The sequence below is a fragment of the Tetrahymena thermophila genome (assembly GCF_000189635.1).
Source record: "Tetrahymena thermophila SB210 genomic scaffold scf_8254777, whole genome shotgun sequence".
In the NCBI taxonomy this organism is placed as follows: domain Eukaryota; phylum Ciliophora; class Oligohymenophorea; order Hymenostomatida; family Tetrahymenidae; genus Tetrahymena; species Tetrahymena thermophila.
The window spans coordinates 21,301-47,444 of record NW_002476535.1 but is presented as its reverse complement, the minus strand read 5'-3'; the positions used below and the strand labels follow the sequence as shown (position 1 = coordinate 47,444).

At 22.3% G+C, this 26,144-nt stretch overlaps 7 protein-coding genes across 7 annotated transcripts; 3 read left to right on the top strand and 4 right to left on the bottom strand. All coding sequences in view use genetic code 6, as the record gives it.

The window, feature by feature from the left end:
- Positions 1-567: 567 nt before the first annotated feature.
- Positions 568-4,862, bottom strand: TTHERM_00375090 (hypothetical protein; the record flags this gene model as incomplete). Its single annotated transcript, XM_001009637.3, has 9 exons — positions 568-1,409; positions 2,113-2,294; positions 2,468-2,733; positions 2,798-2,899; positions 2,959-3,222; positions 3,282-3,504; positions 3,629-3,840; positions 4,060-4,185; positions 4,377-4,862. 9 exons carry the CDS (start codon positions 4,860-4,862, stop codon positions 568-570), a joined length of 2,703 nt encoding a protein of 900 aa, XP_001009637.3.
- Positions 4,863-6,753: 1,891 nt separating this feature from the next.
- On the top strand, positions 6,754-8,724 carry TTHERM_00375100 (Ibr domain protein; the record flags this gene model as incomplete). The annotated part of the gene is made up of 2 exons (XM_001009638.3): positions 6,754-7,808; positions 8,073-8,724. Exons 1-2 carry the CDS (start codon positions 6,829-6,831, stop codon positions 8,722-8,724), a joined length of 1,632 nt encoding a protein of 543 aa, XP_001009638.3. The 5' UTR covers positions 6,754-6,828.
- Positions 8,725-9,201: 477 nt separating this feature from the next.
- TTHERM_00375098 (Sas10/Utp3/C1D family protein) lies at positions 9,202-11,024 on the top strand (the record flags this gene model as incomplete). The annotated part of the gene is made up of 3 exons (XM_001470679.1): positions 9,202-10,359; positions 10,426-10,620; positions 10,677-11,024. The coding sequence occupies 3 exons, from the start codon at positions 9,202-9,204 to the stop codon at positions 11,022-11,024; spliced, it is 1,701 nt and encodes a 566-aa protein (XP_001470729.1).
- A 729-nt stretch (positions 11,025-11,753) lies between these two features.
- TTHERM_00375110 (cyclic nucleotide-binding domain protein) lies at positions 11,754-17,015 on the bottom strand (the record flags this gene model as incomplete). The annotated part of the gene is made up of 6 exons (XM_001009639.2): positions 11,754-13,983; positions 14,211-14,500; positions 14,995-15,830; positions 16,458-16,688; positions 16,744-16,930; positions 16,992-17,015. The coding sequence occupies 6 exons, from the start codon at positions 17,013-17,015 to the stop codon at positions 11,754-11,756; spliced, it is 3,798 nt and encodes a 1,265-aa protein (XP_001009639.2).
- Positions 17,016-19,787: 2,772 nt separating this feature from the next.
- Positions 19,788-20,446, bottom strand: TTHERM_00375120 (transporter particle (TRAPP) protein; the record flags this gene model as incomplete). The annotated part of the gene is made up of 2 exons (XM_001009640.3): positions 19,788-20,093; positions 20,195-20,446. 2 exons carry the CDS (start codon positions 20,444-20,446, stop codon positions 19,788-19,790), a joined length of 558 nt encoding a protein of 185 aa, XP_001009640.1.
- Positions 20,447-21,087: 641 nt separating this feature from the next.
- On the top strand, positions 21,088-22,596 carry TTHERM_00375130 (methylisocitrate lyase; the record flags this gene model as incomplete). Its single annotated transcript, XM_001009641.3, has 6 exons — positions 21,088-21,196; positions 21,286-21,349; positions 21,445-21,593; positions 21,879-22,121; positions 22,176-22,428; positions 22,506-22,596. 6 exons carry the CDS (start codon positions 21,088-21,090, stop codon positions 22,594-22,596), a joined length of 909 nt encoding a protein of 302 aa, XP_001009641.2.
- Positions 22,597-23,346: 750 nt separating this feature from the next.
- TTHERM_00375140 (hypothetical protein) lies at positions 23,347-24,885 on the bottom strand (the record flags this gene model as incomplete). Its single annotated transcript, XM_001009642.2, has 4 exons — positions 24,142-24,885; positions 23,913-24,019; positions 23,732-23,795; positions 23,347-23,679 (listed from the first exon to the last, which is right to left on the bottom strand). The coding sequence occupies exons 1-4, from the start codon at positions 24,733-24,735 to the stop codon at positions 23,347-23,349; spliced, it is 1,098 nt and encodes a 365-aa protein (XP_001009642.1). The 5' UTR covers positions 24,736-24,885.
- Between the last annotated feature and the right edge of the window lie 1,259 nt (positions 24,886-26,144).

Here is a 26,144-nt window from a genome sequence, read left to right as displayed (position 1 = left end):
TCAAAGTAAAAACAACAAAATATGGAAACAAATACAACTTAAACTCAAATTTATTTGTTTTAGAATTAAAAGGTAAAAAAGAAATAATATGTTCGTAAATGTTTTATTAGCTAGTATGGCTATTTATTTTTACTGTATAACTTCAAGTAATAAATTTAATAAGAATAAAAAGTATATAGTCCTACTTATGCAATTAACTGAGAAATTGCATTTTAAAAGGATTTTTCAACAAAATTATTTGTGTATTTAAAAATTAAGTTTTCTCCAAAATAAATTAAGATAAATTTGTAAAATTGAGGAGTTATTTTAAAAAATTAGAAAAACTTATATAGTTAGATAGTTATTTCATTTAATTTAAACGCATATGAAAAAAAGTAATAAACATTTAAATAACTGTTTAACTCCTCATTTTGTATTGAGAAAAGTAAAAAGAAGAAGAAATGATAATACGTATATATATAGGTTAATAAATAATACTATTTGCGTCAAATTTTAGTTATAATAATTTATATTAATTTTTATAAAATAAATAAATAATTAAATTAATTTTGTTTATGTTAATCTCCATCAAATTTAAATTTATTGTTAGACATTTTGTTAAGCTACATTGGTTGTATTATCATTACTGTTATTGTTATTGTTACTGCTATTATTATTATTGAAAAACACAGGAATAGTTAAATAACCAACAGGTTAGTTTTGTTGATTTTAAGGTTACGTCTATTAAGGTTGTTGTTGTTGTTATTATTATTATTATTATTATTATTATTATTATTATTAAACGGCCATCTAATTGTTATTATTAATATTACTATTTTAGTAAGGATTAAAATTCATTTGAGGATATTAGAAGAATCCATTTTACATATTTTGCATGTAAGGGTACATACCTTAATTGTATTATTACATGAATTGAAAGGGGTTATATTAGAAACCAAAGGGAGATTAGTAGTTAAAGTAATTTTAATTTTATTATTGATTATTATTATTAGTAGTAGCATTTCCATTCATTTAATTATTAGGAAATACTTGATTCTATTAATTTACTTATTAAGGTTATTATTGTTGTAATAGCTGGGTTGGTTAATTAGTATTTGATTCATTTTAATTTGGGACTTCGATTTGGGTTTACTAATTGCTTTGTGTTTTATTTTCCTCTCTGTTAGCTTATTCAGAGGGAATTTCAATGTTGTTTTCTATTTAGCTTATCTCAATTTGAGGTGAGTTAAAAGTTTCAAAGTTATTTTTATTTTTGTTGTTTGGGCTATTTGAAGTGCTTGAAAGCAAAGTTGATTTTGGTTAAAGTTGCTGATTAGAAGATGAAGTTGATTGTTAAAATTAAAGTTGATTTTTTGATAATTATATTTTTTAGTTGATTTATAATAAATTTTAGTTGGGGATTTCTTAATCTTTTAAAAAATAGGAAAATTTTAGAATAAATAACTTATTTTTGAATTTAATTGTATTTGCAGAAAAATTTTTTCATAATTATTATTTTTGTTTCAAGTACCAAATTTTATTTTTAAAAATAACACTTTATTAATTGAAAGAAATTTAAAGATTAATTAATATAATTAGAGATGATTCTTTATTTATTTTCTTTTAAGGAAAGTTTCAAAGCTTGTATGCTCTATAGCTAGCTTAAAAATCGATATTAAGAAGGCTAGAAGTCCATATAAACCACGAATCTGTCGATCAATAAATCAATAAACCAATTAAAAATAATAAAAATCATCTCTTAGTTATCGAAAATAAATAATGAATTAAGAATAAGATAATTTATAAGTAGGAAGTTAGGTAGGTAAGTAGGTAAGTAGGTAAGTAAGTAAGTTAGTAAGAAATTTATTTATTTAATAAATCAAAATAGTGACTTCTTGAAAAAAAATAAATGGAAAATTGTTGATAATAATAATTATTATATCCATCAAAATCATTTGTTTTTTCCATGGTTCAAATGGAGATGTTAAGGGAATTAAGAAAGTCAAAACTCATAATATCAAATTTGTTGGCGTTTTCTTAAATTATCCAATAAATTTAGATAAGTAAAAGCTTGACTACTAAAAAATCAAATAAATCTTTAATAAAATAATCAAATTGTAAAAGAAATTTTACCATTCAAATCTAAATCGACTGAACATTTTTAGTTATATTTTTTAGGTTTATTAGTTATACTATTTTAGTTGGTGGAACTAGAGTTGATGCTATTATTGTTATTATTAATATTATCATTAATATTATTTGATTAGTTGAAGTTGTTTGTTAAAAAATTATTATATTCTTATATTTTTATGAGGCTATTATTTTTATTAGTATGTTAATTTAAATTATTATAAAAATTTATATCTAAAAATTTGTTAAATATCGACGAAATACGCAAAGCAGTTTGTTTATTCATTTGTATATTTCATCTAAAAGTTTTTCATTGAGTAATTTCAAAACAATTTAACAATTTTTAAAATAAATTTACTTTTCATCATCAGAGGAGAAACAGCCTAACAATTTCACTTTTTTCAAATGTTTTCTTTTTCCTTCATCATTAATGTGACAGTCAACGATTGTTCTATAGATATTTATGCCATTTTCTTCTAAGCCCTTTAATCCTTCTTTTTAAGTAGGAGAAATTTTTATTTCATAATGTTGGCAGGAATTTTTTATGCTTCCGATTTCCTTATTCTATTAAATTTTCATGGGTATTCTGGTTAGTTCATCATAGCAATACTTGTATTCCATGTGCTTTTTTATATTAAATTTTATTTATTGATAATCTTTTCAATCACTTTATATTTAATAGAATTACTTCAAAGTTGATAGACTAGTATTCATTAATATTAGGGATTTACTCTTCAAATCCAACAAACAAGCCATCATTAGTCTAAATGCATTCTAAATAATTAGCAATCTAATTTGATTAAAAGTTTAAAATTTTAATAAAATATTTTTGATAATTTTCATATTTACCTAGGAAGTAATTTTGTGGTAGAAGATAGAATCTACTGATTACTTTTTGAAAATAGGCTTAATCAACAAGCAAAGAGGCTGATTTTTAAAGGTTAGATCGTCAGATTATCTAAAATGGGATTTAGGGAAAAAAACACTATCAAGCAATATTTTTTGTATTTTGACTAAGGCTTCTTATTTTTCACCACTTTAAACCAAATCTGATTTAATTTTCAGATCAAATGCTTATGAAAAACGATTGCTCAAAAAGAAGGGATGATAAATCTAATAAAAAAAATAAAAAAATTTATACTATATTTTTATTAAAAATATATTAATTTTACTTTGTGTCTAATTGTCTTTGACGATAAATAGATTAGAGCGCTTATTAGATCATCAGAAAGGATGACATCTTTTTCCAAATCTTCTTCTTCCATCATTTAACTGTCTCCATTGTTAATTGCTTTAAGTAAGAACTTTTTATTTTTAGACTCTTCTTCAGAAGAGAATACAATTTATTCGTCTCCGGAAGAGTTACGTCCCTCCTTGAGATAGAATGCTCCGAAGCTTGATTATTAATAAATGTTATTGATTCTTTTTCTTCAAAAAAAAAAATAAATTAATAAAGCAACATTTGTACTACGTCATTAATTTAAGTGTAATAAATAAATAGCTAAGAGGTAATAGTTACTTATTGAATGGAGATTCAAGAGGAAGGCTATCAGAAGAATATTTGGAAACCTCATCATTTTAATATTAGGAAATACGTTAAGCTTCATTTTTCAAGTGGTTTTCAATGCAGTACTTAAATACATTGTCATCTTTGTTCTCTTATAGAGGAAGAATTAATGGTCTTTAGAATTCTATTGGTAAGAATTCCATAAATTTCATATATTTGTTTGTCTATTAATTAATATGTATAATGGTTGATTATTAACTTGAAATGTTAAAATTTTATTTTAAAAATAATTATTCATTCATAAGCAGTGTGATTGATTTTATAAATAAAAATTACTGAGATTTATTCTATTTAAATCAAAATGGAGAGCGCATATTTACTTTTACAAAAGCAGCGAATTTAAAAAATAAGAACTAATTTATGTAAAAAAATGTAAAAATTACTCTATTTTAAAGTGATTTCTTGCGATTTTCTACTAGGATGGGCATGAGAAGCGCAGTCATTAGTTCTTGGGTAACTTAATTACCTTACATTTTGCAAACAGTGATACATAAACAGTAATATATTTTCTATTTAATTTAATAAAAAAAATGTAATAAAATTTCAAGCAAGCATAATTTTTTGCAAAAATAATTAGCAAAAAAAGTCAATTCACACCTAGCAATAGAAATAAAGGTGTTTCTGTTAACTTTTTTGCATTTACTTTTTAAACCAACAATGTTGAAAGTTATAGGATTTAAAAATTTATAATAATAATTACTCTATTCTAAATATGACTTTGAGAAAATTAGAGATTCTTTGAGTTTGCAGATAGTAATTTAAGTTAGTTAAATTTCTTTTTAGCTTTTTGCTTTTGATTTAAGACAAAAGGCTAAGCTACTTAACCCTTCATTGGTACTTGTTGAACATTAAAGGAAGCATTTTCATGGTACTTATAGCATGAAAATATTGCATATATATTTTCAAACTTTTCTTCGTATTGAGAACCAGTTGTGATTGATTCTGTGTTACTCTTCAAAATAATATTTATCTTTGGAATGATTAGATTTCTGAACCATTTATAACAGGAATTCGATTAGTGATTGAAATCCTTTCTCATGGTGACTCTTATGTCATTGTAGGAAAGTTTCTCAGGGCAGAAGGAAAAGTTCTTCCATCCTGACTTGACAGAGTCATAGTTATTTTGTTCGTTATTCTGCTTAACAAGAGCATTAACGAGTTATTCAGTCTGTGGTAAGTTGATCATTTTTTTTTTTCTTTGTGAATTAATTATATTTTTTTGGGTAATAATAAATAATAGTCAAGATTGTTATCACTTAATGATTATAGACAAATAATTAATTATTAATTAATAAATTCAATGTCTTTTTATTTTCTGCTCACAGGGTATGTAATTGAGGATTTTATTGATTTTTTGCCTCGAGACAAACAAATTTTTGTTTTGTTTTGATTTTTTTTAATAATTTTTTTCTATTTTTCTTCTTTTGCTTGTTTCCTTTAAATTATTAATGTTATCTTTTTTATGAGTTTTAAATAGATTAATTACCCACTATTCTTCTTAACTTTCTTTTTAACTTTCTAAAATATAATTATTTAATTTGATTTATATATATACGAAAGTATATCGCAACCTTTGTATTCTTTAATCAAGGGCTGGATCTATTACTTTATCATTATTTTTTTTATAATCTAAATGCTTTTTCTCCTCCCCATCTATTTGTTTAATTCACTAATTGAATTTCCTTCTTCTTCTTTTATTTAAAAAAAACTACTGTATGGACTTTTTTAATTAATAATTTGTTAAATAATAAATTTTGTTTGACATATTGCTTTCAACCCAATTTTTATTATAATATTTTTGAATTCTTGACAAACATTACTAATTATATTTCAAATTTTATATTTCCCTTTCTTTTAATTAAGAAATTTACATCATTTTTACATGAATTAAAGGTCAATTTTTCTGATAGAGAGATAACGATTAGCTTGAAAAGTAAGTTATGTGTCTTACACTTAAATAAAGCTAATATAGTAAGATATACATATAACCAATATAAAAAGTTTAAAACGATTATCATTTCCTTCAAAAATATTAGTTTAGTAATTTTTTAACTAAAATACTTGCTGTTTAAATTTCGATAAAGTCCTTTTAAAAAATTAATAAGGCAAGAAACTTTCAAAACTCTATCCATCATATTCATCAAGATTTATTAAAATGTTAGTTTTTATCTCCTCATAAAATAAAAAGAAAAAATTATTTTTGTAGATGCTTTTTCAAAATATAGCTTGGCTGGAATATTATAGCTTTAATAAAATGTTTTCTTCTGTTTTTAATATATTATATAATTCCTTATGAATAGGTATTAAAAGTAGTTAAAAAATAAGTATTGTTATCTATTTTTGTAGACATGAATTCGCTAAGCTATAATAAAACCTAGTAATTTTCCAAATTTTAGATGAAAATGTATGAAATACTAGCATAAAAACACTAAAATTAAGCACATTTCTCAAAATATCTTTATTCATTTAAGTAAATGGCTAAAAAATTAAAATCCTTTATATAGCTCATTTTAATCTGTTTTATTATTAGATTTTTCGCTGTTCTAATCTCCCAAAAATCTATAAAATTACAAAATAGATAAATTTAACAACAAAAACATATTTAAAATATTTTTTTCAAAGGCAAATTTGCTTATGGTATTTATCATATATTTGTAAAAATATAATTAAATAATAAAATTTTAGTAAGATTCAAAATATAATTTTATCTATCATTTTTTATATTTATTTTTATGTTTTCACTGTTTATTGCTCTTAATAAAATCTAATGCATTTTAATATTAATTAAAAAAAATAAATTTTTGCTTAACATGAGATATTGATGAATTAGTAGAAAAATTATTTTGTAAAAAAAGTATAATCATTATTTTTGAAGGCAAACTAAATATTTTTTAAATTAATTATTGAAGGATAATTTTGTTTGTTTTTCTCGAAATCAAGTGATTTTTAATACCTCCTTTAAGGGTAAAGAAAACAGTCAAACTGGATTCATATCAGAATTTAAAATTTTTGCAATTTTTTATCTATTAAAGCTTTAGCTTTACTTAATTATTTTTAATTTTATAAATCAGAAAATATTTGTTGATATATTTGCTCTCTATTTATATAGGAGATACCCAAAAATATTAATTAATTAAATTGATAAAGTTAAAATGGAAGACTAGCCAAATGAAGAAGATAAAGAAAACTAAGAAATATAATTTGGATAATAATCCTAGCAGCCAGTTTTAACTGATAAGGTTCGCTCTTTGAGCTAAGGAAATATATATGATAAAAATTAAAAGTCGAATTAAGAAAATATTACAATTTTGTCTTAAAGTAATATTTTTGAGAGAGATGAAGAGGAAGAAATAAAGCAAAATATTTTCTACCATGAAAATCAAGATGACACTATTTTCAAAAAGAAATGGGCATTTAATTAGCTTTAAAAAATGGGATTTGATGAAAATAATATTATATTTTGCCTCGAACGAACAGAAAACATTTAAAATTTATCTAAATTTGAAATACTAGAAATTGCAGCCAATAATATTCCAGATGAAATGTAAATCTTTGAAATAAATGAAAATATGTAAGATATAAGAAACATTATAGACAAAGCAAAGGAAATATATTAATTTGGAATGGATAAGTTAGTAGAATGGTATCATAAAAGCAATTAGCATTATATATATTCATAAAATGATTTAAGTAGCAGTAATAAAAGAGTTTAAAAGTTTAAAGATAGGCGAACATAATCATCATGTCTCCATAATCATAACTACGAAAATGACTAATCAATAGTAAAAATTAACTTAAATAAAGATTTATTTGGATCTTCTCTCATTGTATCAAGCGAAAATACATAGCAGCAAGTACTCGAATGTGCAATTTGTTGTTAAGAATATACAATTTCTAAAAAAAGACCTCTACTAAACTGTGATCACTAATTCTGCTCAGATTGCCTTAAATAATATATTTTAAATAAAATCAATTGTTGTTAAGTTCTTCATATTTTATGCCCTTAAGAAGGATGTGATTAAGAATATAATGAAAAATAAATTGGTGAAATTCTAAATGATGACTATTAAAAAGAGAGATATATAAAGTTTAAGCAAAGATAGTAGCTACAGCTTGATCCTGACATTAGATGGTAAATAAAATTAAATACTAGAAATCTATTTTAAATCAAAAAATATATTACTAAACATAACTCTCAATATCAAAATAAAAAATGTTTGTTTTTAAAAACACAGTTTTTTATATTTTTAAGGATTATTTCAAGTAAAAACTATTTTTATTTTAATAAATTTATCAATGTGTAATTTATTTAAATATTTTTTTTATACCAAATAAAAGTTTTAGTTATTGATTTTATTATAAATTAATTTTTTTTTTAATTTATTATAATGTTAAGGTGTATTAGACCAGGATGTAATAATGCCATTAAGGGATAAAAAAATGATCCAAAGTTAAAATGTAGTGAGTGTAATATGATGATATGCTACTTTTGTACTAATCAGTGGCATGAAGGATAAACATGTGAACAAGCTATTGATTAAGAGTATAATTAAATGGCTAAAAATTTTAAAGTTAAATATTGCCCTTAATGCAAAACAAAGATCCAGAAGAATGATGGCTGTAATCACATGACATGCACAAGATGCAATTATGAATTTTGCTGGCTATGCACCAAATAATATAGAGCGGGTCATTACTCTAGCTTAAATTTTAGAGGATGCCCCGGCTTGATGTATTCTCATAGGATTCCCCCTTGCTTCAAGTTATTAGTTTTCATGAAAATATTTTTTAAATACTTTGGGTTTTTGTTATTAGGAGGCATTACTTTAGCCCTTTTACCTCTAATTTTGGTATTGTTGAGTATATCTGTTCCTAATATAATCTACTTTATGATCAAAAAGGATTACTATTTATATACTAACTGTTGTTCTGAAATATTTAAAGTTTTTATACTAATTATTATTGGATTATGCACTTTCCCTATAAATTTCGTCATGGCTATTTTTCCAGGCTCGGTAGTACTTATCGTGCTTTGCATAACAGGGTGATAAGGAATTTGCTGCTGCTGCTACTTACTTAAATTAGCTAAATATTTAAAAAATAGAATTATAAAGTTGTAATTAAAAAAGTATTAGTATAATAAATAATTGCTAAATCTTGAACAAACTTAATGCATTTGCTTGATCAATTGATTGATTTTTGCAATTAAAATAATACTTTCAATTAAAACATTTCATGATAATTTACAAATTAACTTTTATGGATGAAATATTGCTTTTATCTCTGTTTATATTTTATATTAGAAAAGATTAAACTGATATGCATATGTAGATTTGCATAATATTTGTTTGTTTGTTAAAAGTAGCAGTTTTTAATAAGAAATAAGATAAAGCTAATTTTATCACAAATTAAGCTAAAAACAAAACAATATTTATTAATTAATAAAGTAGAAAAGATATATTATTTTATATTTCAAACTAGAAGAAATAAAATAGCTTTCATTAATTAAAATTAATTTATTCAAAATGGCTGGCAATAAGTAAAAACCAATTAAAAAGGTTAAATAACCTTCATCTGAAGAAGAAGAGGAAGATGAAGACATAGAATTAGATAGCGATTAGTTAGCATAATTAGAAGATAGTGATGATTTAGTTGGTCATGTAGAAGATAGTGATGAAGATGAGCAAGACTAAGAAGAATTAGAAGGCGATTATGATGAAGATGAAAGCCTCAATTCAGATGAAATTCCTAATCTCAGTATCACAGAAGATGAAGATGACAATAAAGCATCAAAGAAAGGAAAACTAAAAGTTAATTTAAACGAAGATTCAAATTCTGTTCTTGGTGATTTGAATGATGATGATAATGATGATGACGAAGAAGAAGAATCTGGTGATGATAGCAATTTGTAAGATTAGGATTTAGATAATATTGAAGCTGAATACTCTGAAGAAGACGAAGAAGATGAAAAGGACAAAGAATTGTTCTAATAAAATGTTAACAGCTCAAATTACTTTGAAAAAATATTAAAAATTAGCAAACAAAATTTATCTTAAATTGAAAATGTCGAATTAATTCAAGATATTTTAAAGAAGAAAAATATTTCTAAAATTGACCTTGAAAAGGAAGAAATATATCAAAATGATTAAGGGGAATTTAAAAAGCTTATTGATGAGATGAGCAAAAACTCAAAGGATGAAGAGTCTAAATTATATCCAATAACCAAGTTGACCAGATCTAAAAATCTAAATTTAGAATAGGGAATAAGTTTACTTAATTCTAAGAATGAAATATTTTCTAATTACCTTATTTGTTTACACTTTTATATGCTCTACAAGTTAAATGGCATTTCTCTTAAAGATTCACCTGTAGTCAAAAAACTCATTTATTATAAAACACTCCTTTCTAAACTTAAACCAGTTGAATAAAAGATGGAATATCAAATCTCTAAGTTGATGAAATTTTCTCTTAAAACATCTGAATAAGGAAAAGGAACAAAGACTTCAACTAGTATTTCCCAAGATCCTATTAGTTTTAAGCCTCGCCCTGAATTGATAGATGATAGTTAAGGAGAAGAAGATGACTAAGAACAAGAAGATATTTCTGAAAATGTTTCTAATCTTTCTGATGAAGAAGAAACTAAAGCCAAAAAGTAGGTGATAAAGAAGAAACCAGTAGCAAAGGTAGATTTAATAAAATGAGTGATTTTATTTATTTATTTATATATTATTTAATGAATGATATTATAGTATGTTGCTCCTAAGACTATGGCTGTTCAGCAAGATAAAGCAGAAAGAAGATTAGAAGTTGAAAAAAAGAGAAGAGAAGCTTATCTTATGAGATAATTAAAAGCTAATATTAACGCTGATATCAACGAAATCAAGAATGATAGACCAGTTGTTGAGAGATTTGCAGAAACAGACAAGATCGCTAAAAGAGAAAGCGTATTTATTTTTTTATTTTATTATAAAATTTTAACTAACAAATTTGTTTTTTTTAGGAAATATAAAAGTACGAATTAAATAATTTTGTAAGATTACAAAGATCTAAGTAAGATAAAAAGAGAATTAAAGAATTTGAAAAAAATAAAGCAAAACTTGATAGAATCGATGACATGAGTGAACAAAAATATATTAGAGAACTTTTACACCATTAAAAGCTTGCTGTTGATCCTGAATTTGAAAAAAAAGAAAAATAAAACTTGCAATAAACATTATAAAAATATAATAAAAATAAAAACGAAAAATAAGGTGGAAATAAATTTAACAATGGTGGAAATAAATTTAACAATAGTGGAAATAAATTTAACAAAGGTCCCAAACCTACTAAAAAATTTAAAAAGAATTGAGGATTATTTGTCATACATATTCAATCTTATTCATTTGTTCATTCATTAATATGTCCAAATTCTATTTTCATTAATTAATTAATTCTATGGATAGTAATCACTCACTAATTTTTTGCTATAAAAAATTTACAAAATATATTTGTTTGCTTTATTTTTTGCGAAATTAGTATTGTAATAGGAAATAAATAAATATTACTTGCTGAGAAAATATCTGCATCATAAATAAATGCTTAATTACTACATATTTATTTGATTTATTGTTGATTCAAAAATTAAATGTTTGGATTATATTTTAAAGTATTTTTCAATAAAAAATTAATTAATTAAGTATTTGCTTAAAACTATAGTTATATTTTTACAAGGATATCTTTTTTATCATATTTTTGAAATGTTTACCATAACTAAGTTATTTTTTTAAATTATCATTTTGTGTTTTATATTTAAATTTATTAATTTAATATTTTTTATCAAAAAACAATTTTTCTTTTTAAATCCTTTTCCACTTTAAATGCAATAAAAAATATAATTGATAATTTAGAATGAGTTAAGAATTTACAAAAAATATTTTATAGATAACTAAACAGTTATTACATTCAATTTAATTGATAATATTATAAATTGACAGAATAAAACAAAATAAATCCACTTAAAAATTATTAGTGCAAATGCACTATTAGATATTTAATGTCTTATTTTAGTTTGTTATTTTTGATTAACAATATTTTTATATCATATATACTAATTTTTAGCTATATTTTAATTTATATACGAGCAAGATTAATCGCTCGCCATTCTAGAGTGATGTTTATTTATAACTGTTTGAAATGAGCTGAAAGAAGGGGAGTGTGCTGTACTAAGTTGAGTGATCTTAGTGGAAGTTGGTGACATTAATGGTATAGAACAACGTTTATGAAGCATTTTTGCAGCTTATTTATTTACAATTGGAGACTATAAAGTAGTGTTAACTTAATTACTTACTATAGTATTGTCTTCCATTATATGAGTCTAGCTTGGATAGTTAAAGTGTAATAAAGATTTTTATTTTTTCTTTGCAATGTTCAATACTTTAGGAGATTTTTATTCGACATTTTTACTTAATTACGAGTTACTATGATTATTAGCTTAGCTACCATAATCTAGAACGTGTTCAAACCTTACAGATGATATAGATTCTGTGGGAATATTATTTATATTTATTTTTGAGGTTTGAGTTATCTGAGCAGGTTTAAGTTATTAGCTATGATATTCAGTTTAAATAGAAACTTTATTAGTTGATGTATTATGATTATTAAAAATATAAGATTTTCTATGATTTAAATTATCTTGAATGTGCTTATCAACTAAAATATGCAACTTATCTCTGAAACTCTTTTATGATTTTGCCCTCAGATGGATATTTAAATTTTAATTTTTATTATTTAGATTGTTATTGATATTACTGTTATTATTATTATTTTATTATTGTTATTATATTTGTTCCAAATAATTCTTGTAATCTTTGTTATTTGTATTTCCTCCCTGCAAATTGAACTAGAAGTTAGAAACACTATTTTATCTTTTGTTTTAATTGCTAAAGCTAATACTGCATTATGCTAAGCTAGTTTGAGATTGCTGCTATTGAGGATTGACATTTAATAAAGTTTATTTCAACTGTATTTTAGAAGCTTCACTTGGTGAAGAACTTTAGGGTTAGCAAACTTAATTTAATTTATTTAAACCTTAGGTATGCAGCTATGAATTTTATTATGGTTTTTAATTCAATAATTTTAATTATAAAGAATTGTTATGAGAAGTATTAGTATTACTTTGCTAAAATTTTATAGGAGACTCAGCTTCAGAAAAATTAATATTGTTGCTGTTGCAAAAATTGTTGTACAACTTTTATCTAAATGTTTAAAAAGGACTTACAATAGGACTTATATATTCTTCATCTTTTTTAGGGCTTACAAGATATTGTTTTTTAGAATTTTAAGCTGATAGTACAGATTCTAATTTAGCTTTTCTGCTTATAAGTTGGTCTTTTTTGATAATAAAATTGGGGTTTGAGTTTGTTTAAGGAGATAAATATTTGGTTTATTAACAAGATGATTGCTAACTGCCAATATTTTCTGAAATTTTTAGTTTCCTTTATGGTGAGAGAGATTTCATCCTTAAGTTATTTTGAAAACCCTATTAATTATTCTGTTATGGGTTTGAGAGTTCATAAGGGCTTGTAGCTGTCAGGAATTCTTAATCGTTGTTTGAGAATACAATACTAGTTTTTGAATTAAAATTAGGCTAGTCATATTAGGCTTATGGGGAGTTAGGTTCAGTTTGATTTTCTTTTCTGTATGTAATATTATTTTCAAAGCATTTTAAATCTTCGATGCTTGGGGAGTTTTCAAATTTTACTTTACCATCTTCTTAATCAATGCTTGTTTAGCGTTAAAGTGTTGTTGAAGATTTTTGCTAAAATTACTTTTTATCTTAGCAGCCCAAAATAAAAGAAAGTCTCTTTCTTTATAATTCCTACAGACTTTGACAGTTTAATGTGTTATTTTATTTTTAGGCTACTCTAAAAGATTGCTAGTTCGCATTGATGTTACTGTTGGCATTTGAAGTTTTATTATTATCTTAAATACTCATATTAGAAGCAAGTACTTCTGGAATTTACTCTAGCTTTCCTTGATATGGTTAATTCTGAGCCAAGGTCTCTTGTTTAGTTTTTGAAATGCATTCTTATAAATTTGAAAGACTAGAAGTCCTTGAAGTAGCATAATTAGTTTATAGTTTTAAGTGATTGTATATATTACAATTGTCGTGATTTATTTTGAAGCCTAAGCTTGAAAGATTGTTCAAAAGTTTTCTCCTAAAATAGGGATCATTATTTATAGAATTCAGGATTGTATCTTAAAGATTTTAAGATTTTTCTTTTTGAATATCTTTCCTGCTTATTTTCCCAGATTAACTATTTAATTTTCTATAAAAAATATAGTTAAGAATAACTTTGATTTACAGATAGATATTTGAATTTGCTTGGTAAAAATCAGCACTTTAGAACTGTAAATTAAATTAAAATTAATTTTTTTCCTTATTTTTTTGGTAGGATTTTAATAATAAAAATAATTGGCTGACAATAATCATATATCGAAGTAAGCTCTAAGATACTCATTGAATAATAAAATTATAAAAAAAATTTTATTTTACTCTTCTATTCTTTGATCTATTACTGAAACATCTTTTTTAAATTTAGGTACATCACTTTTTGAGTGCTGATGAGGGATAAGCACATTTGAGTTATTATTGTTTTTCTTTTTACTTATTTCAAAAATGTTTATCATTTCTTTTTCTGTTTGATTTTCTCCCATTTTGCTGTATTCACCTATCATCATATTAGCATGCTTTTATAAAATTTCCTCATAGATCTTTTCTTTTCCAAGACAGTCTTATGCCATTATTTCTATATTTGCCTCACATTTGAAAAATTTCTCAAAATTCTATTATTAATAAAACATTATTAAAATTACATTAAACAATAAGAAGAATTTTTAAATTAAATTAAATTTATTTTCTTTTATGAGAAAATCATTAAATTAATTATTTCAGATTCATCATTTATCAAATATTAATTTCTGATAAAATATTAAATAAAAGTGATTTTATTTGTATTGATAAATTTTATTTTTGGGTATGTTTACTTGTTTTTGATAAATTTGTTTACTTAAGAATTTTTAATCAAATAAAAATGGTTAAGCAGTGAAAAATATCTTTGCCTTATTTACTAATTTCAAATAATACTTAAATCAAAATAATAATTGTAGGCATTTGAAGCACTTGAATTTGTCAAATATAAAAAATCTTCTATTAAGTTTATAAATAATAGCTTCTTTAATTTAAATTCACTCATGAAATTCTAAATTGTTAGCTTTTATCAAAAGTAGTTAAGTTTTGTTAATTTTCATGAAACAGCTTTGAATAATATTGATTTTACCTCTTTATAAAGTCTGTATACTTTGGCATGAGTAGAGAAACATGATACTGTGTACGTATATTTTGAATCTGTTAGTAATTCAGAAAGACCAATGTAACTTCCTGGATTAAGGTAAGATATTATGACATTCTTTTTAAATTATCCCGAACAACAGATATTTTAATTATGATTTTCATCACTTTCAGAAGTAGTTTATTCTGAATTTTAGTTAGAACGCTACAATTATTAAATTTAAGTGTTTTTAGCAAATAAATTTTAATTGTTCGAGTTACTATTATTATTCAACATACAATCTAGATATTTTTTGAAGTCAATATTTTTATTCATTACAAATTCTCCTTCGTAAAAGAAGTAAATATAGCTGGATAGTTCATTTTCTTCAAATAAAACTTAATTTCTGTTGAACGAGACTTCTTCAAACATATTTAACCTCTTGTTAAGGTAGTGATCAGAATATATTTATAAAAATCTATATGAACGAAGAAATGCTATTTTTTATTCGCACATTCTTAACTAGTACATAGATAAAATACTCCAGTAGTCTTCAAAACAGAGGCAAACATATTCAACCTTCGTACAGCATAAAATATCAGAGAAGGTCTATTCTGCGCCTTTTTTTGTAATACCACCAAAAAAATCTCCTTCTTTTAAGGTATTTAAAATATTATACCCCTTTTTCTCATATTTTCTTTTATATTATTATACAAAATAATCTTCCATTATATCAGATCTCACTTAAGAACTATTTTGAAAGAATTAAGATTTTTATGGAAGTGGAGTTTGAGCTGTAACAGTTTATTCAGATTCATCCATAGATTCAATTTTTAAAAGCTAACCTAAATATTTTAGAAAAAAATAGTATTAAAGATGATATAGTAGATTTTTGATAAAAAATACATTGGAAAATATGAAAAAAATAAGCATTAATTCAAATAAAACCTTATTGAGTTAATTTATAAATTAGTGTTAAATAAAAATGAATTAATTAATTAATCGATTAGATAATTTTTTTAGGTGAAAATCAAATCAAAGTTAGTCTAAAAATAAATTTTTGTGTGTTTCATGGTATTATAGTTTTATAAAGAAAAGTAATTGATTGGTAGGAATACTTCTATATTTAATGAAAAAAAAAATGAGTATTTTTTAAGAAAAATTAAAAGACGTTTCAATATTTTGCTAGGCAATCTTTGGTTATTTTCTAAGTTTAGTCTAGATTAATATAAGTATGATATTTATATGATGTTTTACAATAATTTAATTAATATAGAAAAAACAATTTCTTGTATGCTAGTTAACTTGTCTTTAATTTATTAGGTTTTTACTAAAATTTAAAATATGATATGAATTCTATCATCTTGTAAGTCAAAATGTAGTTTAAATATCTTATAGGAAAAAATTTTTTTAAATAAACATCAAAAAACGCCAATTAAGCCAAATTGTATTTCAAAATTATAAAAATTTACTTTCTTCTCTAAATCTTGAAGTTTAACTCTTGGTGGTATTTTAATGTATAGGAGTTTGTTAGAAAAGAAGACTTTTTTTTCTTTCTTCGCTTTGCTTTAAAATCTTTAAGTAAGGGGTTTTTTCAAGATCTTCGGCTACACTTGATTACTCATCAGCTTCTTAATGTTTTTATTTATTCATTTCAAGACATGTTCCTTCAAGAATAATGAAGAAGTCTTTTATTCTGCTTCCTTTTGTTAGTTAAATTTTGATGAATATTTTGTTAAAAATAAATTGCATGTTTACCACTTTCAATAATTGCTCCTCCAGCCTCACATTAGCTAAATTAAAATTTACGGATCAACTTGGGTATTAGAGATTTGTGGATTTCATTAAAAAGGTTCTAAAAATAAGGCAAACTGTAGAGAAATTGTTATATTTTTTCTACATCTTAAAGGCTTTTGTTTTGATTTCTTAGTAGTTTATCAACTTCCTTTAATATTATTAAAAAAATGATAAATATAGAGAAAAAGTATACTTTCGAAATGCAGTACTTTAATACTGTAGGAGTTTCTCATTCCTAGAGATTCAAATCAACTGAATATACAATCTATGATTGGTCTAAATAAATAAATAAATTGTGCTTAATTCTATAAATGAGTAGTTTATATATTTAAGGGAGGTTATAGAAGATAAAGTATTTCAAATAATTGCTATGAATTTTTGATAGAGTTTTAATCTTTGATTGGTTTATCAATTAGTGTATTTATCTATGTATTTATTATGTTAAAAGTAAAAAAAACTAAGTGTATTTTTGAAGATATTTATTATTAGTTATTTATTGAATTAATTAATAATCAAAGATATGAGCGATTCTATCCAGCTATTTATTTTTACTGTATTTATCAAACTAATTTGGCAGACTTCTAAAATTTATTATCTTTCAATTACTTTATTTTCACCCATTTAATAACTATCTCAAAGTAAATCTCAATATTTTAAGTCATATATTTCTCAACAACATTAAAGTGATTTATATTTATTTACTGGTTACTTACTGACTAAAGTCATTAAAATTATAAATACTTCTTATTCTTTAAAATATTAGTTTTTTTTTTTCTACTTACTCCATAAAGATAGCTTATAATTTTTCTAGTAATTTTTTCAAAAAATCTATTGACAAAAATATTCTACTTTACTTATTAAAAAAATATCAATGATCTAATTTTTAAATATTTTAAGTATTTCTTGATTTTTTACTTTGGTTTTTTATTATTTAAATTTTTTTATTTATAAGTTAACTTATATTAGAACGAAATAGGAATATTTATTTTTTTTTAAAATAATATTTTATAAATACAAATCAAATATATTTTTAGAAAAATAATAAACATGATTTTATATAATTTTAAACAATTTATTCAAGTTAAACTCATAATATTTATGAATATCATATTAATATTTTTTTTACTTACTAATCGATTTTTTTTGATAAATATATTACATTCTTTGCAATAAATATAAAAAAATATTAATTGTAATATTGTTTGAGAAATGATTAAATCCTATCAAAAAAATTGGAAAAAAATTATTTTATAAATAATTTATTTACAAATCAAATAAATAAATGAATATCAATTTTTTATTCCATACTTATACTACAAAAATAAATAACTATTATCTTTTCTATTAACAAATAATAATTGTAATGTGTAACTTGATTCTGAATGATAATTATGATCAGGTTAGCATAAAACATGTTATATATATAAAACAATAGAAAAACAAAATAGATTTTTTATAAATCATTATAACTCATTAAAAAAAAAACAATTTAAAAATAAAAAATTGTAGCAATTTCCAATATATCTTTTTATTTTTATGATTGAATTCTTTAATTTAAATATTTATAGTATTATTTTTTGAGAAAATATTTTGGATGAATATTAAATAACTAATTAAATATTACCAATTTCAATTCATGAACTGAATTTTATTTATTAAATACTAATATTATAAATCTGATCATTTCTATTTAAATATCGACAAGCATGCTTTTTTGTAAATAAATTTATTTAAACGAAAATTGGAGTTTTAAACATTATTGGTTTTTCATAATAATATTTTTTTAACTAAAATAATCCTACTATTTGTAAATAAAAATAGGAGTATTATAATTAATTTAAGTATTAAATTTTGTATCAATTTTATTTTAATAATTTTTATTAGAATATAATTCCTATTAATAATAAAATTTTGTGTAAATTAATTTTAAAAATTGAAATAAAAAATAAAATAATTCATAAATTATAAATAGTTATTGTTAAATAACTTAATAAAAAACTAAATAATATTATATATTTAAATTGATTAATTTTATTTTGCTTTAAATTACAAATAGTTGGAACTGATTACAATTTAACAAAAATAATATTTACATATCATATCAATCATCACTTTATCTTAATTTATTAAATATGATCTATCGCTATAGTAATTAAATTTAAAAGAGAAAGTATTTGAATTAAAATTAGTAACTTTATTAGATTATTTAAATTTTAAATAAATTTTTTTATTTTATTTTAATTTTATTTTTTTGTAGTAATAAAAACTTTTCACAAACTTTAAATTAAAAAAAAAAATTTAATTTTTTCTAATTTAACTATTTTTTATCTTTGAAAGTCTTTTTATCTCAAATATTTAACTAGAAAAATAACTTTCCAGACTTAAAATTCATTTTATTGTATTGTTTTATTAACTTTTTATAAATTTATGAAATAAATATTTCTATTGCAAGTTAAAAATTTAAAAATCAATAAAAGCTTATTTATTTAATGAAAATCTTACATATATATTTTAATAATGATTTTATTTAAATAGTTGTACTTTAATTTATCTAAATTTATTATATGAATAAATTTATCAGTTAAGATTTCTACAAATTCATTATTTTATATCTATTTACTTTATTTTTTTTAAATTATATAAATTAATTATCTGATGAATATAATAATCAATAATAAATTTTTTATATCAAAAAATCTATGTTTTCATTCTTTTAAGCATACAAAAGCTCATTAAAATAATAATGAGTCCTCAAGAAACATGTTAATTGAATGCAGGATAACCAAATATAACAATCAACCATATACTTATAAATAAATACAAAAATTATTTTAGAAATAAAAACAATAATTAATTGATTAATTGATTACATTTATTTGATATTAGTATATTTAGCATTTTCTATATTCAAGTAATTTATTTATTTATTTAATTATTTATTTATTAAAAAATCTATTTCTTTATGAATAAAATTATTTATTTTGCAGTATTTCATTGCTTTTATTTCACTTTTCTCTTTCAACTACGTATGGTGCAAATTTAATACTAAAATACGTTGCAGGATACATGGAAATTTCACTATTGTTTTCAGTATCCTAATATATAGTATCATGCACTACTTCTGCTTCAAATCCTGAATGATTAAGCATTCCTTATATGATTCCAGCAACAAAAGCAGCTCCATTTTAACCTTAAACTTCTGAAATATATCTTAAAACTGTAGGATTATCATCTCTGATTAAATACCCATATTTAACACCATCCTCTGGGAATATACCATCAGCGTTCTTGCCAAATAATGTTTTCCATACCTATTTCAAATGAAATATTATTTATTCAAAAAAAATACATCTATAATAATATGAATATTTTATAGATGATTTGAAATAAACAAAAATAATTATTTTTTTACTGTATTTGCAATGAATTAAATCATGTCTAAATGTTTTGTTTCTTTTTTAAGTTTATTGTTTCTGAAATAAATTAATTCAAGCAATCTTACTCCAATACCTTCACCCATACTTTTCAATTCATCTTCAACATTACGCTTTTTAGATGAATGATATTAAATTATAGAGCTAAAGAGAAAACCGAAAGTGGAGAGATTTGCATCTGGCTTTTATACTTTGATTTGCTTATCTGCTATTTTTTTAATCTAACTCATATATATTGTATCAGCCTAATAAATATTTCTCGAATTTCTATTTCAGTAAATATATTGATGCAAAGTTTTGCTTTTTTTTTTGATTTAAGTGGTTGGATATTTATTATGATAAGCTATATTTATTAAGCTGACTTCTTACTCTTTTTTATTTTCAAAATTAATAAATTCAAAACGAAAAATTTGCTTCTTTCTGTGATAAATATAATCAAAGCATATGTTAGTGACTTATTCTGCATAAAATGATGGTACATATAAAATGAATATTGATATATTCCGATTTATTTAATCTTAAGCCAATCAATCTAATAAAAGTAAATACGGAATAGAATTTTTAATAAAAAAGAGAATAGATAAACATTTATTTTTACCAGATCCTTCTATACAAAAAATATAAGTTTATAACTAGTAAGATGTGCTTGCTTGATCCTACTTATGAATATTATTTTAACTGTGTAATTAATTTATATAAATAACAAGTAGGAGTCTATCATTAATTAATTAATAAAAATAAATATCAAAAAATAATCAATTATAAATACGAGAGAGCTTTATCTTGAAAATATAATAATAATAAATCAAAAAATATCCTTTTTGGAAATATCTTCTCATAAAAAGTAGTAAACAAAATAAATTATCATAAAATGTCTTTCCTTAACAATTGCAAAACTTTCAGAAAGTTGATGACCAACGACTGCATCATGGTTCCTGGTGCATTCAACGGTATGAGTGCTAGAATCGCTGCTGAAAATGGTAATAGATTAAGTTTTCATAGCTGATAATAAGATTTCATAGATTTTAAGCAATGTAAATTAGTAAGCTAACTATTTTTAATAAATTAGGCTTCAAATCTCTTTATGTTTCAGGTGCTGCTGTTACTGCTTCCACTGGTGTTCCAGATATTGGGTAATTATTATGCTTTTCAGTTTTTATAGATATGATTTTAACAATTATCTCATTTTTCATTTCCAAAATATTAATTATAATTAATAAATAAAAAGTTTGGTCACTTTGGATGGTTTCTGCAAAGTCATTAAGGAAGTTTCAATGGCCAGTGGTCTTCCAGTTATTGCTGATGCTGATACCGGTTTCGGAGAAGGAGAAATGTGCGCTAGAACTGTTTGGGATTACTTCTAAGCTGGTGCTTCAGGTAAATAAATAAAAACAATTTTGAATTATTTAATACAGAATTGGAGTGTAGATAAAAATAAATTGATTATTTATGAAAATAAGAAGGAAAAATCTTTGATTTTACAATAAAAATTTAGAAAATTGCTTTACTTTGATTAAATTACAGCTAAATAACTAGAAAATATTGCATCACATTCAGCCTTAATTAAACAAAATTTTTGATATGCAAATTTTAATCAGAAAGCATAAAAAATAATCCTTCTTATTAAAAAATTAATTTAACTTTCCATTTATTTAAATTAAGGTTTACATATTGAAGATCAAGTTTTCCCTAAAAGATGTGGTCATCTTGATGGAAAAGCTTTAGTTCCTAAGGAAGATTTTGCTAAAAAAGTTTAAATCGCTGTTGATGCCAGTAAGAAATGCTCTGATGGAGAATTCGTTATCTGTGCTAGAACTGATGCTCGTTCTGTTGAAGGTTTAGATGCCGTTATTGAACGTTCTAAGGCTTACATTGATGCTGGTGCAGACATGATCTTCCCTGAAGGTATTATATTATAAATATTTTAAAGTAATATTAATCATACATAAATAATAATAGGTTTAAACACTGCTGAAGAATTCAGAGTTGTTGCTTAAGCTTTGAAGGGTTATGGTCCCAAGGGTGGTCCCTACTTACTTGCCAATATGACTGAATTTGGTAAGACTCCTTACATCCACGTTAACGACTTCAAATCATGGGGATATAATATTGTTATCTATCCTGTCTCAAGTTTAAGAGTAGCTATGAAGGCTGTTGATGATTTATTCAAGCAACTTGCTGCTGACGGTACTCAAGAAAAATCAGTTCCTGAGTAAATTATTTAATCCTTTAAATTAAATATTACATTAATTCAACTTTATTAAACTAATACATTTTAATAAAAATCAGCATGCAAACAAGAAAGTAATTATATAGCACTTTGGGTTACACTCCTGGTGTTGAATGGATTTATCCCAACATGACCACCAAGAGAAACTGATTAGCAAATAAATAAAATAGCATAATTTATTAATGATATAAATATTTTAATATGTACAATTCTAAATTATTAATTTATGTTTGAAAAACCTTATTTTTAATGTTTATTTTAATTGATAAATTCAATTCACAAAATCTTTTTATTTATTATTTTTTATTAAGCAAAATTTAAAAATACAAATTTAAATAAGATTTTTAGATTTAATTAAAAAAAATTTAGTTTATTTTGATAAATTTTATTTAAGCTAAGTATTTTAAACTCATACCAAAACATATAAATCATAAAACTTCTATATATTTTTCAACTAATAATAAATAAAGCTTAAATATATGTTTCAAATAATAAGATAAAATCTAATTTATTTTTTAAAAAGCTAAATTTAACATTTAATAATTAAATTGTAAATTCAAATTTATTTCGATATAAAAATAGTTTTTATTTTTATTTATTTTAAATTGCCAAATATTAAATAATTTATTTATTATCTAAGTAATAATTTCTTCAAAAATATTTAATATGTTTTTTAACTAATCAACAAACTTAAAAAAAAAGTTAAAATCAAAAAAACATAAAAATACTAACTACTATTTATAATTTAAAATTCTTTTTTTAAAAATCAAAAAAATTTCATTTAAATATTTTTATTTTAATTTAGAATAAAAATAAAAATGCCTGTTAAATTTTTACGATAATTGAAGGAAACAACTTTTTATAATAAATAATATTTATAAAAACAAATACTTAGTTAAATCATTTTTCATTTTAGAAATGCATTCTTTTTGCTAAATCTGATGCTATTGCTGGATTGTTAGAATGATAATTTTATGCAAAGTTACCATATATGTTTTTATTTTTTGTTTTATACATATACTTTGGATCACTGCCATCATTCAACTCAAAAGTTGTTTTATTCCTATGAGGCATTTTTACATCAGGTATTTTTAAGGTATTTCTTGCAGCATTTGGATTGTAAGGTTCAAGTGGTTTTTTTGAAGCACCTGTGCACGTTTAAGGTCTAACTTTAAAATCATTTGCTTTTAAGCTTTCTTTTTACAATTTTATTTCTTTTTCTCTTTATGGTGCCTAATAAAATAAAACCAATAAAAATTTATTCTATGTAAATTAATTTTTTTACCTTGTAAAAGGGTTATGCCAACAATACATCTCCCACTTTCTGAATAAAAGAGCATGTACTTACTCTATCATAAAAAAATTTTAGTAAAAAAAGAATAAAATATTTAATTGCTTGTTTATTTAGATTTAAATATCGTTAAATATATTTATTATGAAAATAAAGAATTATTATCAAATTTTACCTAGTTGTTTTAAAATAATCAAATGATTTTTTATCTTTTAAATTTCCTTTATAATGCCACTTCTACTTTTCTTCATCTTTTTCTTTCTTTTCTTTATCCTTTTTAGCCTTTAATCATAAAATAACTTATTTTCTTTAAATTCAAATAATTATTTTGAATTAGCAAAAGATTTCATTTGGTTCATTAAAAAAAATATTTTATAAAATTAAGATTTTTTGCAAAATATTACCTTTTGATCTTCTGTATAAATAGTGTGCTCTGACCAAAGTCTTGATTGAGATTTTGGTCTCTAAAATGTGTTGGCTTTACTTACTTAAGATTTTTAATCATCTGACATTGTTAAAACAGACTTCATATTATCTGATTGGTTACGCTGAGATACTTATTGTGATTGCTGTTTAGATTAATTGCTTACTGCTTTTTTTTCACTCTCTGTAAGTTTAGAGCTTACATAAGGTGTTGTTGCACTTTATTACTGAGATTCCTATTTACTTTTTTGAGATTGCACATTAGATTGCTATTTAGACTATTGATTTTATCCTTCTGATTTATTTTTAGATTACTACGATCCTTGCAATTATGCTTAGCTTTTTGAGTTCTACTTTGAACCTGTTTGAGGTTTGCTTGGATCTTTGTTTTCATTTTATGATTTATTGCTACTTTGTTTTGTTTAGCCTTTTGACTAATTTTCAATCTCTTATTTAGAAATCTTTTCTGGCTATGGCTTAGGAGGCTTTGGTAGTTTTAACTATTTTGTTTTTTCACTAAAATTTTTTGATGCCCCATCAAACTATTAGGATAAATGAGTATATGAATCAGTCATTCTAAACTCTACTACAAAATATTTGAATTTGGTTTGAACTTAATTAATAATTTTGCAATTATTTTGAATATTTTTTATCTTTTACAATAGAAAAAACAATTAATACTCTCTATTTGATAACAGTGACAAAAAATCTAATTTTTAATCACGAATTTAAATTTTTATCAAAAAAATTCTAATTTTAAAACATAAAGTATTAATTTAATTAACTTTATTTTTACATAAAATTAATAATACTCTTTAGTGGATATTAATAAATTGTTATATTTTTTAATTTTACAAAAATCAATACCAATAATATTTTAATTACTAAAAAATTTTTTAAAATTAAAGTAAAAAATATTTCAAATTGATAATTTATTAATTTATGTATTTTTTATTTCAATTTAAAAGGTAGAATTTAAGATTAATCAGCTTTTATGATTAAGGTTAATAATTTTTTTTTTATTATTCAAATATTTAGGATTTAAGAAATAATAAATTATCATAAATGAAATCATGATTTCTTCGATTAAAAAATGAAGAATTTCTTTCTTCATAAGCAAAAATAAAGAACTTTTATTAATAAATTATTTTAGAAATTACTAACTTTTTTATTAATAAAAGATACTTTTTCTTAGAACCAGCTTAAAAACTGAATCAATTTAAATTAGTTTAAATACTTTTTAATTAGTTTATTTAGTTATGTATTAAAAATGATCAATAATATGTTTATTTTAAAGTCCTATTTAAATAATTAAATTAATAAAAAATATTGATTGATATTTTAATTAATTCTGAATATAAAATTTAAAATAAACAATCATTAAAAATAAATAGATCCATTTTTAAATAAAAATACTAAATTTATATATTAAATTAAAATTTTATTAATAAACAACATTATATTTTTTTTAAAAAAAGAATAACTTTATTATTAATTGATATAAAATATCAGTGGCGAAAATAAATTATAAATATTGGTTCGAAAATTTAAAAAATAGAGTAGATATTCATTTCCTTGATATTATATTTTCTGTAGTCATCAATTATAAGATTAGTAAAATAATAATTTAAACAGGAGCAAATAAATTAGTTAGTTATCTCGTTTTAAATTTTTTGTTTAAGGAGCAACTAATATTGTTTATTTTTTCCTATAGTTTTGAAGAAAAAATTAATCTATTAGCACTAATAAATCCTAATAATTAAGTCCTAATCTTTTATTTTTCTTTATTAAATATTTATTTTATTTTTATTGTAGTGAAATCTTTTTAACTCTAAATATTACTTATCTATAAGAATCTTAAAATTAAAGATAATAAAATTTTTTATTTCTTGATTGAATAGGATTTAAATAAAGATCAAAAAAATATTTTGTTTAAGAAACAACTTATTTATATTGTTTATTTTCTCTTATAGTTTTGAAGAAA